Source organism: Paramisgurnus dabryanus, chromosome 20 (genome assembly GCF_030506205.2).
Source record: "Paramisgurnus dabryanus chromosome 20, PD_genome_1.1, whole genome shotgun sequence".
In the NCBI taxonomy this organism is placed as follows: Eukaryota; Metazoa; Chordata; class Actinopteri; order Cypriniformes; family Cobitidae; genus Paramisgurnus; species Paramisgurnus dabryanus.
Window position 1 is genome coordinate 11,326,159 of NC_133356.1, and position 11,884 is coordinate 11,338,042.

At 43.4% G+C, this 11,884-nt stretch overlaps 1 protein-coding gene across 2 annotated transcripts; it reads left to right on the top strand.

The window, feature by feature from the left end:
• The first annotated feature begins 224 nt into the window (after positions 1-224).
• LOC135786822 (uncharacterized) lies at positions 225-9,226 on the top strand. 2 transcript variants are annotated; one of them, XR_010547000.1, is made up of 3 exons: positions 225-475; positions 1,252-8,335; positions 9,112-9,226. XR_010547000.1 is itself a non-coding variant. In XM_065296414.1 (2 exons), the coding sequence occupies exon 2, from the start codon at positions 1,511-1,513 to the stop codon at positions 7,652-7,654; it is 6,144 nt and encodes a 2,047-aa protein (XP_065152486.1). In that variant the 5' UTR covers positions 225-475; positions 1,252-1,510; the 3' UTR covers positions 7,655-9,071. The 2 variants fall into 2 exon arrangements, 1 of the variants encoding a protein (XP_065152486.1); XM_065296414.1 differs by lacking the exon at positions 9,112-9,226 and having other exon boundaries at positions 1,252-9,071.
• Positions 9,227-11,884: the final 2,658 nt, after the last annotated feature.

Consider the following 11,884-nt stretch of genomic DNA (forward strand, 5'->3'; position numbering starts at 1 on the left):
ACGTGCCTCTGAAGATGATGCCATTGCCACAGTTACAATCGCTCGCTAAAATTAGGCTTCTATTATTTGTGAAGAATAGAGAACCAATTGAGTTGGATCTTCAGACAGATGCTAATGAAATTCATTCAGAAAGACTCCTTTCAATCTCATTTGGCCTCATTTAAATGATTGAGCATTGTGTGAACTGTACATCTCTTCTGGCTCTATACGAGCGATAGTGTTGTGTTTTGTGGTGTTCTGTTCTGTCATTTGTGTCAAGTTTTGTTATTTCTTATGTACATGTTTAATGAAAAATTTATTATATATAAGAGCAATAAATGCTGCAAGTAACATTTATGTAGAAATATTAGCGGCCCAATAATGCAGTGTCTCTTTAAGAGGGGAGTGTGCATGTGACCGGTGTTTTAATACTTTAAAAAGGAAGCGCGAGATTCAGTTAGTTGTATTGACGTTCAACCCGGTGTGCAGCCACTTGGTAAGCTCTTTATTTCATATGTTATCTTGACTGCATTTATGTTATATGCTTCATGTTATTTTATGTCACCATGCTATGTTTTGTACTGTGTTTACATTCGTTGCACGTTAAAGATAGCGCTATGCTTCGGTAGATCTAAGCTGTTAACTGATAACTTTAGAGCATAGCGTTATCTTTATAAGTTGACTAGGTAGCGACCATATATATAACATTTAGACTTATAAGATTGATGTGCCATACCTTTTATTCCTGTTTCGTTTCTTTGGCTTTGTGAATGTTTGGTTTTGTATGAGTTGCGGACCGACATTTTACGTAACACAGTACTTCCTGGTTTGCCGCAGGGCATTCTGGGAGCTGTAGTTTCCTGCTTCTAAAAAGACTGTGAGCTTTTACATAGAGTTTGATAGGGCTTGAACATGGTGTATAATATTTAAATATGAAGCTTATACATGAAATTTGATGATGATATTATTATTATTATGTATTTGTATGCTACTAATATTATTATTAGGATATTTGTATTTGATTTGTATTTATATATACTAATAATGTCTTGTATATTTGTATTTATATATTTAAATACTATTGATAATGTTATATATTTATATGTAATTTGTATTTGTATATCTGTATATTAATGGTATTATTGTGTATTTATATTTAATTAATTTTTGATGAATGTTATTTATTATTATTATTGACTGCAAAGACCTGGGGAGCTGTACTGTTTGTAGTATGCAATGCATTTGAGAATGTTGCATTTCTTATTATTTCAGGTTTATTACCTTGTTGCATTTTTGAAGAAAAAATAAAGAATACAGAAATGTGGAAAACAGAGTAATATCCTTTTGTACACTGGGTTGCCCTTTCCGTGGGGAGAACACGGAACAGTAATAAACCAACGGTCCGAGCACGTAAAGCTAAGTCTGCCACCGCCCTATCAGCATTGACCATTTAAGGAGCACCAAGGGAAGAGGAACAGGCCGAATAGACCCCTCTGTGTAACAGTGCCTTGGTCAGTGCAGGAAAAGGAAAATGGATTCAGCAGAATTAGTGGTCCTAAAAGGAATGCGCTCAACCGCACAGCGCTCTTTCAGCAAGAGAGCTAAAAAGCTGTCCCTCACTGTAAACCTTCTAGAAAGAAAGGCGCTTATCGACGAAATCAGAGCACTTGGAGTGGACTTTGGAAAGGTGCAGGACATTGGACTTGAATACGTTGATGCTCTAGAAGAAGTGGAAAATGAGGAAGAAAAATCAGGAAATGAAGCGGTTCATGTGGAAGAGAAAATGGCGAAGTGCCTTGCCACATATACAGAAACGCTCCAGCTGGCTAAGGAGACATTATGGACCAAATTTGCCTATGTTGAATTTAAATTGTATGCCGAAGGTGCAGAGGAAAAATGCGCTGAAGTGGAAAACACTGATGTGAAGGAGTTGCCAGAAGAAGACTTTCAATGTCTAAGAGAGGGCCTGGGGGAGAGAATTAAAATGCTTGAGCAGAAGGTGTCTGAATGGGAAAGTCTTGTCTCTGAAGCCAAGATAGCAGTGTACAGGCAGCAGCTATACAAGCTAGTCAATAGACTGCATGACTGGGTGCGAAGCTGGGAAAAGTTGAAGCGAACCGAAGAGGTCGTCGGGAGAGAAGAGGTTGAAGAAGCAGGTGCTGACGAAGAGAATAGTGAGTCTGGAGAGGAGCTCACTGGAGTTGGCACGCAGCCCCAAATCCCAAGTGAGACACCTATACCCAGTACTGGAGCATCTGCGCTTCCATATTCACCACCACAAAGAATCCCTGACCTGCATCCTGGGGCATACAGCTTCAGACCACAGATCAGTCTTGAAAGAACACGTCTGCCTACGTTCTCAGGAGACATGACCGATTATTACCGGTGGAAGGCTGAGTGGGAAGAGCTGGAACAGCTGGGAAACCCACAGAGGACGGCTGGTGTAACAAGATTCCATCTCTTGGCAAGCCTCAGCGACAAGGTGAAGAAAGACTTGGTTCTGTCCAGCTGTGCATCGGCAGATGAAATGTTCAGGCGCCTCAGCAACCGTTTCGGGAACAAGGCGAAAATCGTCCTGAAGATATCAGAGGAGGTTCAGTGCCTACCCCCTGTGAAGGGAGACAGCCCTAGGAAAGCAATTGAGTTGATACAAGCAGTGGAGTGGGCCCTTAGTAACCTTGTGATCTTGGGAGAAGAAGAGGTTATAAGGAATCGTTGGGTAGCACAGTCCCTTGAAAGCAAGCTACCAAGCTCTCTGAAGGAGAAATGGATTGCGCACAAGACTGAGCCTATGAATGGTTTTGCTCCATATAACCACTTTGACTGCTTATTGCACTTCCTGAAGAAGCAGGAGGCGATCCTGGAGGAGCTGGATCAGCTGGAGACAAGCTATAGAGATGGAAGCTCCTCAGGGAAAGGCCCAGCAGACAAGCTAGAAAGAGGAGTCAAGAAGGCGTTCTCCAAAGTAACCTCAGGCCAAAGACAGTCTCAGTCGAAGCCACGCTTGGGCTCGTGCACTGCTTGTGCTGATGAGACACACGTTGGCAGGCTGTTTGCCTGCAAAGCCTTTAGGGAGATGGATCTTGAGAGGAGGAAGGCCCATCTGAAGATCCATGGGATATGCAATCGGTGCCTGTGTTACCATGTAAAGGATGGTCATTGCAACCCTAAGTTCCTCTGCAGAAAAATGGACTGCCGCAAAGAAGAGCCACACCACTATCTGCTGTGCCCCAAGTCCATCACTCAAGACACTGGCAACGAGGTACAAGGTATCAAAAGGGTAGAGAGGAAAGGCCTCGGGCTGACCAGTAAGCAAGAAGAGCTCCTGGCGAAAGTCACTCCAGAACTAAGAGCAGAATTCAGGAAGGCATTTTCCAACAAATCCTCAACCACGATCTGTACTGCTGGAGGTGGACTGAAAGAGTACCCAGTTATAATGATGTTACTGGAAGTGACAACCAACTCAGGCCAGCTGATAGGCACCCTTATTGACCTTGCCTCTGACACCAATTATATAACAAACAACGCTGCCCAGCGCCTTGGGCTGATTGGTGAGAGCATCAAGTTAATTGTCCACGGAATAGGAGGGATGAGAAAAACGGTTACAACTAAGAGGTACTCCTTGAGACTTAGAGTGAGGACCACCAAGGGGACAGTAACGGAACACAAGCTACTCTGCTATGGCCTTGAGAGTATTGCGGAGATAAGTCAAACTGTTACTCCAAAACAACTACAAAAGATCTTTCCTGATATCGCTGCAGAAGAGCTGGTCCGCCCTGAGAACATCGATCTTCTGATCAGCCACAGGGAAGGTCGTTTAGTTCCACAGCCGTTCAAGTTGGAGGGAGATCTGGTCCTCTGGGACGGCCCATTAGGCAAAACCATTGGCGGTACTCACCCTGATCTCTTCGAGGTGGTCGACCTAACGCTGCACCAGTCTGATACTCACTTTGCAAGATCTATGAGAACATCCTCAAGGGTGTATAAGGAGGTCCTTGTGGATGCCAAAAACCTGAGTGAGGTCCCAACAAGAATGGAAAAAGTGACCAGCAACACCACTGCCACAAATAAGGAGGTGTTTGAGTGGTTCAGGTGGGATAGCATTGGAGCAGCGTGTGACCCGAAATGTGGGAGCTGCAAGTGCAGCAAGTGCCCTCCAGGAGGCAAAGAGATGACCCTTGGAGAAGAAAGGGACTTAGAAAAGATAAAGGACTGCCTCTCTTATGTGTTAATGGACAAACACAGTGATGCCCCACACTGGGATGCAGCCTACCCATGGAAAGTAAACCCAGCAATTCTGCCAGATAACCGCCGAGCAGTGGAGGCAACTTTCAAGAACACTGAGGCTCGACTGCTAAGGGAACCTGTGTGGAAAATGGCATATGGAGAGCAGATCCGTGAGATGGTATCAAGAGGAGCAGCTATCAAGCTCACGAAGGAAGAAGTAGAGGGCTGGAACGGCCCAATCTGGTACATCAGCCATCTGGTTGCCCCAAATCCGCATTCTAGCTCAACGCCAGTGAGGATAGTCTGGAACAGTAGCCAGGAGTTTAAAGGGTTAAGCCTGAACAATCTCTTGCATAAAGGCCCTGATGTTCTCAACCCAATCCGAGGTGTTCTGCTGAGATTCAGGAGCAGATTGTATGCTGCTCTGGGCGATGTTAAGAAAATGTATAATTCAGTTTGGTTGAAGGATGAGGAGGTCCACCTCCATCGATTCCTCTGGAGGGATAACCCTGAAGATGAAATCAGTGTGTTTGCCATCGTCAGGGTCAACATCGGCGACAAGCCTGCCGGATGCATCGCTCAGGTTGCCATGAGAGAGACGGCAAACCTACCCCAGTTCACATCTATGGTTGAAGAGCACCGGATCCTGACAGAGGATTGCTATGTCGACGACATCTTGACGTCGCATGATGATCTCCAAACTCTAATTAGGATGACCGAAGGAGTGGAAGAGATCCTAAAAGCAGGTGGTTTCTCCCTAAAGCCCTGGGTCCTGACAGGCCAAAGTGGGAGGAGTGAAAAACCCACTGACCCCAGCAACGTCAGGTCAACTGAGCCCAAGACCTTGATACTCCCCAACCAGATGCGGGATGAGGAGAATAAGGCATTGGGATTGGGATATGAACCCGAATCTGACAAACTCCGCATGCTGACGTCAGTTAACTTTTCAAAGAGGCGAGGGAAGATGAGGATTGGTCTGGATCTACAAGAGGATGAGATCAAAGGCAACACCCCCAATCCTCTCACTCGACGAATACTGCTGAGTCAGATCGCAGGGTTCTATGACCCAATCGGCCTGGCCTCACCTGCCAAGCAACGAGGAGTGATGCTCATAAGAGAGTCCTTTCAGGAAGCAGGAAGAGACCATCTTACTAAGGACACCTGGGACAATCCCCTTTCACCACGTCTTCGAGAGGATGCAATAAAACTCTTTGAGCAATATGTGAGGCTTGGCCAACTTAGATTCGACAGGAGTCTCACACCCCATGGAGCCATAGGCCGCCCAATGGGGATTACGTTTTCCGATGGTAGTGAAGCTTCTTACGGAGCCGTTCTTTACCTACGGTGGGAGACAGAAGATGGAGTCATAGTGAAGCTGGTTGAGTCAAAGGCCAAGCTCACCCCTCTAGACCAGAAAGGTGATGTCATTAAAGCAGAGCTGTGCGGGGCTGTCTTTGCATCCCGCCTGAAGACATACTTCGAGAAGCACTGCTACATCAAGGTTGATCGGTGGATCCATTTTGTCGATAGTCAGACAATCCTGGGAGCTATCCAGAAGGATAGCTATGGCTTTCAGACATTTTTTGCGAACCGGATTGGAGAAATCCAAAAGGCTGGATCAGTAGATAGCTGGATGTGGGTCGAAGGAAAGCAGAACATCGCCGATCTCATCACAAGGGGAGCATCCCCTGAGGAGCTTGCTGAAGAGTCAGTCTGGCAAAAAGGCCCAGCATTTTTAAAGTTGCCTGAATCCGATTGGCCTGTGAAATCTGCCAGAGAGATTAACCCCTCTGTTGCTGAAGAGATCGGGGGACTTCGGAGGAAGGCGTTCTCAGCACTGGTTACAACAGGAGCCCAGCCCAGGAAATGTTCAGGCCCAACCAGTGTTGCACTTGTGCAGCTTGTGGACCCTCAAAGGTTTAGTTCACTGGTACGGTTATGTGGAACAATTGCCTGGATGAGACGAGCAGTAGAAATTTGGCTGGGCAACAGCCAGGCCCCAGATCGGTCAAAGTGGGAGGCAAGACCATACCTGTCTGTTGAAGAAAGAGCAACTGCCTTTAAAGATTTAGCTCTTGCAGCTCAAGATGGTGTTGAGTTCCGCGATACAACCTTGGATCGTCTGGTTGTTCAGAAGGAGGAAAAGACAGGACTCTTGCTTTGTGGAGGGAGAATCCAATGTTGGGATGAGGATAGAGTGGCTGTACCGCTAATTCCATGCCAGTCGTGGCTGGCAACCCTACTGGCCAGGGAGGCACATGAAGAAAATCATGAAGGTGTCGCCTCTACCCTTCTAAGGACAAGAAGGAAAGCTTGGATCATGCAGGGACGAAGAACAGTTAAAAAGGTGCTGAACAACTGTGTCACCTGCAGAAAGCAAAGAGCCAAGATGTGCCAGCAAGTAATGAGTGATCTCCCTCAAGAGCGTACCAAAAGAGCAAGCCCATTCGAGTTTACAACCCTTGACCTTTTTGGCCCCTTTGAGGTGAAAGATGCTGTTAAAAGACGAACAAGCAAGAAGGTCTGGGGTATTGTTTTCTGTTGTATGGCCTCAAGAGCCGTCCATGCAGACCTCACTGATGACCAGTCAGCAGAAAGCTTCCTCCAAGCATATTCCCGCTTTGTTGCTCTGAGAGGGCATCCAAGGAAGCTATGGTCTGACAGAGGCACCAACTTTGTTGGTGCCAAGCCGGCTTTGTGTGAACTGCATAAACATCTGGCTTGCTTGCAGTCTGTGTCCATAGAAGATGTAGCTGCTAAGAACGGGACTGAGTGGAAGTGGGATTTTCACCCTGCAGATGCACCCCACAGGAATGGAGCTGCGGAAGCTGCTGTGAAGCTTTTGAAGAGGGCTTTCATGAGCCTCCGAGGAACTACAGGGTCTCTCACATGGGGGGAGCTCCAAACTCTGTTCTATCAGGCAGCCAACTTGACAAACGAACGCCCAATCGATGCCAGAGCTCAAGAACAGGAGGATTTGGTAGAGTACTTAACACCTAATTCCCTCATATTGGGTCGAGCATCGCTTGAAGGAGACACCAGCGGGCTTGACTTAGAGACCCACCCCTGGCGTCGTCTAAGGGCTATTCAAATCGGAGTGGACCGATTCTGGAAAAAGTGGAGGGAATTAGCTGGCCCAAATCTGTTCATTCGACATAAGTGGCACCGGACAGAGAGGAACGTCAAAGTCGGCGACCTCGTCTGGATTGCTGATCCAAATGCTTTGAGAGGTCAGTTTCGTCTGGGCCGGATTCTGACAGTTTATCCTGACCGTAAAGGGATTGTCAGAGATGCTGACATTGCAACATGTGCTGGCCTTTCTGTTTCCCTGGCAGGTGGCCGGAAGAGGAGTTCTTCACTGCCCATGACAGTTATCAGAAGAGATGTGAGAAGACTGGTGGTCCTTCTCCCGGTGGAGGACAAACCTCATCCACTCCAGCTGCCATGATACTCGCCTCTTCCTGAACCCCTTTCATTTTTGCACACTTCCCTATCCTTTGGCCCAAACACCTCTCAATCACCGCCTAAACCCCTATCACCGCCCTTATTCCTGCTGGCTGGTTGGTGCAAGCCTAGCGCTGCCACCATGCCTATCATATTGCACATACATGAAGAGAGAGCATGCATATCCCATACCTCGCATACCCGGGCAGTACACCACACACCTGCCAAAGGGATGTGATTGACTTGGACATTGGACTAAACTGTTCCTCTATCAGTCATGCCTTCATAAGACACTTATAGATATTGTGCAAGGCTAAGGGTTTAAAAAAAAAAAAAAAAAAAAAAAAAAACATTTGTGTCACTAGGAGGTTATTTGTGAGATTTTGGTAAGTTCCCTGGATCATAAGATCAGGAACTTAAGTGGGAGGTGTTGTGTTTTGTGGTGTTCTGTTCTGTCATTTGTGTCAAGTTTTGTTATTTCTTATGTACATGTTTAATGAAAAATTTATTATATATAAGAGCAATAAATGCTGCAAGTAACATTTATGTAGAAATATTAGCGGCCCAATAATGCAGTGTCTCTTTAAGAGGGGAGTGTGCATGTGACCGGTGTTTTAATACTTTAAAAAGGAAGCGCGAGATTCAGTTAGTTGTATTGACGTTCAACCCGGTGTGCAGCCACTTGGTAAGCTCTTTATTTCATATGTTATCTTGACTGCATTTATGTTATATGCTTCATGTTATTTTATGTCACCATGCTATGTTTTGTACTGTGTTTACATTCGTTGCACGTTAAAGATAGCGCTATGCTTCGGTAGATCTAAGCTGTTAACTGATAACTTTAGAGCATAGCGTTATCTTTATAAGTTGACTAGGTAGCGACCATATATATAACATTTAGACTTATAAGATTGATGTGCCATACCTTTTATTCCTGTTTCGTTTCTTTGGCTTTGTGAATGTTTGGTTTTGTATGAGTTGCGGACCGACATTTTACGTAACACAGTACTTCCTGGTTTGCCGCAGGGCATTCTGGGAGCTGTAGTTTCCTGCTTCTAAAAAGACTGTGAGCTTTTACATAGAGTTTGATAGGGCTTGAACATGGTGTATAATATTTAAATATGAAGCTTATACATGAAATTTGATGATGATATTATTATTATTATGTATTTGTATGCTACTAATATTATTATTAGGATATTTGTATTTGATTTGTATTTATATATACTAATAATGTCTTGTATATTTGTATTTATATATTTAAATACTATTGATAATGTTATATATTTATATGTAATTTGTATTTGTATATCTGTATATTAATGGTATTATTGTGTATTTATATTTAATTAATTTTTGATGAATGTTATTTATTATTATTATTGACTGCAAAGACCTGGGGAGCTGTACTGTTTGTAGTATGCAATGCATTTGAGAATGTTGCATTTCTTATTATTTCAGGTTTATTACCTTGTTGCATTTTTGAAGAAAAAATAAAGAATACAGAAATGTGGAAAACAGAGTAATATCCTTTTGTACACTGGGTTGCCCTTTCCGTGGGGAGAACACGGAACAGATAGAGAGACAAATCGATAGATAGATGTTCTGATCACTGCTTTATTTCAATGTCAAATGTAAGCAGGGAAGTTGAGGCCAGGTTTCCTAGCTGTCATTCCCTGCTTTCATTGACCTTCAAAATGTAAAATCCATGTAAATTATTATGCGAATAATAGTTTTTAACAATTTTTAAGCAACCTTTGTTTTGTCAAAATTTCTTGTTTTATGCAAAGCACCTGCCAACCTTGGGACAGTTTGGAGACAAGGTCACTTTACGGAGTTGACCCCTGCACAAAGCATTGAGCTTCATAAAGAGTCTAGATTTGGCATTTTTGGCATCCATGAAAACTTTAACAAACGCTTTTTGTTGCTTACACAATGCTCCTCATCTTAAACTACAGGAACAATGTAGCAATCTGAGAAACTTGGTCTCGAGTATGCAACAAAGTTAAAGCGCAGTAACTACCCATTTGGTCAAAATGGAGTTAAGGGTTTTTAAATGGGCTTTGTTAGATCTTATGTGTCTTGTGACGAAGTCTCCTGGTTCAATTTTGTCCCATTTCAGAGAAACATGTGTGCCAAAATTGCAGTAACATGTTTGACTGCATGGTGTAAAAACTTGAAGGGCTTTTTTCTCGGTTTCAGTGTTTGCATAGTTACTGCATTTAGCCAAAATCGATCGAAATTTAGTCACAACCTCGCTCTTCGAATTAAAAAATGGAATCGTCAATCGTGCCACGTCCCCATGTCACGTCCGGTCTGCTTTCCAAGCGGAAAAAAAACACACGTGTTGAGTGCTGCAAGTCAACATCCTCTAACTTCGCTAGATACAGCCCAGTTAAAAGATAGCATGGCAGGTGCAGGAGACACCACGCAAGCTGCTCTTTACATGGGAAACAAAAAACAGCACGCGCCTCCTGCCCTCAGCTGAACTCAGAGCAAGCGCGCATGCACAGCAAAGCGGAGTCTGTGACAGGACCGGTCGTTTCTCTGAGGTCTGTTTAAAGGAACAGTATGTAGGATTGTGGCCAAAATTGGTATTGCAATAACAAAACTTGTGGCTAAAACTGGTACTGCAATCACACAACTGGTGGCCAATACACAAAATGACAACATAAACATCAGTTGAGGGCTGCAACTCCACTTTTTAAATTACAATATCCTGGCCAGAACACTGTTGTGAGTGATATAAGTATTTGAAATGAAAATGATTTCTCAATGTCTGGTGACATATCAGGGCCATTTTATGATTAATTTATATAAATTTCTTACATACTGCTCCTTTAAGTTTCACAACAACTTATTTCAGTTGCTTAAGAGTTATGAAAACAGCATTTAAACATGACTTATTGGGGTATAGTCTCACAATCTCGTCTGACGGTAATAAAAGCGCGTTTTTAAGGTGCAAAGTACTGACAGATGTTCATCTGACAGGAAGTTTCGTTTTATCAGTTATGTGCGTGTACCATATTTTTCCGTTCGCAGCACAACTAACATGTCAGGACATCTCCGGGATCAAGGTCAGATATTATTTTTCGTAAACTAGTCTTAAAATGGCATAGCAACCTGTTCTTTCAAAAAAAAAAAAAAAAAAAGAGAGAATCGAACCGATTTGTGACCTTATAATCGAAAACGTAACCGAATCAAGGATTTGGAGAATCATGACACCCCTAGTCTCAAGGATGATTTCAATTTGTTTGTGCTTTATTTTTTCCGTTTATGACCTTGTCATTACAAAGCTTAGTCAAATCAGTCTCTGCAGGGTGTTAATGCTGCTCTTTTAATTCTCCCCATATCTGTGCTCATAAAAACCTGTAGTGACACAATAAGATCAAATTTAGGGAGACGAACAAGCCTGTCCAAATGGAGTTGTACACTCTCTACTGCTAAATCTAGTTGCAGAGTTCGAAGAGTACATTCTGTACAATCCCAGATCTGCAATGCAGAGTTGCATTTTCTGCATTAGTCCGAGCAAGAGACTTGTACTAAGTGCCTAAACTATTCTCATTGATGCCCTTGCTGAATCTGATTGACGTCTTTCATTCCCTCCAGTGTTAAGAAGCACAAGCGTTACAGAGCTGGAATTGAGCCGTTCGCCTCTCCTCCAGTGAATTCTACCTCATGGAACACCGAGATCTTTAACACCAAAGGAAATTTGCATATCAAACACAGCGTAGTTAACGCTCAAGGGAGGACATCAAATCCTTTGTTGCTCGTTCTTGAGTTTGTTTGCGAGTTGGCAGTCAAGCTGTTTTGGTTTGTTGCTTAAAGTAAATGCATAGCTAATGGTATGTATATTTTTGGTCACTGTTGATTTTTGGTAAGTTGGTTGTTGGTTTTTATGTATAAAAACCTTACCATAAGGTAAACATCAGCTCCTGGGCTGAAGCAGTGAAATAATGATAAGATAAATCTGTTTTATTGCCAGCAGCGACTGCTAATCCGGTGATCACTCACCGCTTGGATTTGTCACAGGAGAGCGAGCATGAGGTTCATAAATACATATACTAATTCTTCTTTCATTAATGTGTGGAGTGTAGCTTTAGCTCAACTGATAGAGCTTTGTGTCAGCAACAGAAAGATTGTGAGTTCAATTCCCAGAGAACACACCTATTGAAAATTAATTAATGCACTGTAAATTGCTTTGGATTATGGGGTCTCCCAAAATGCATAAAAT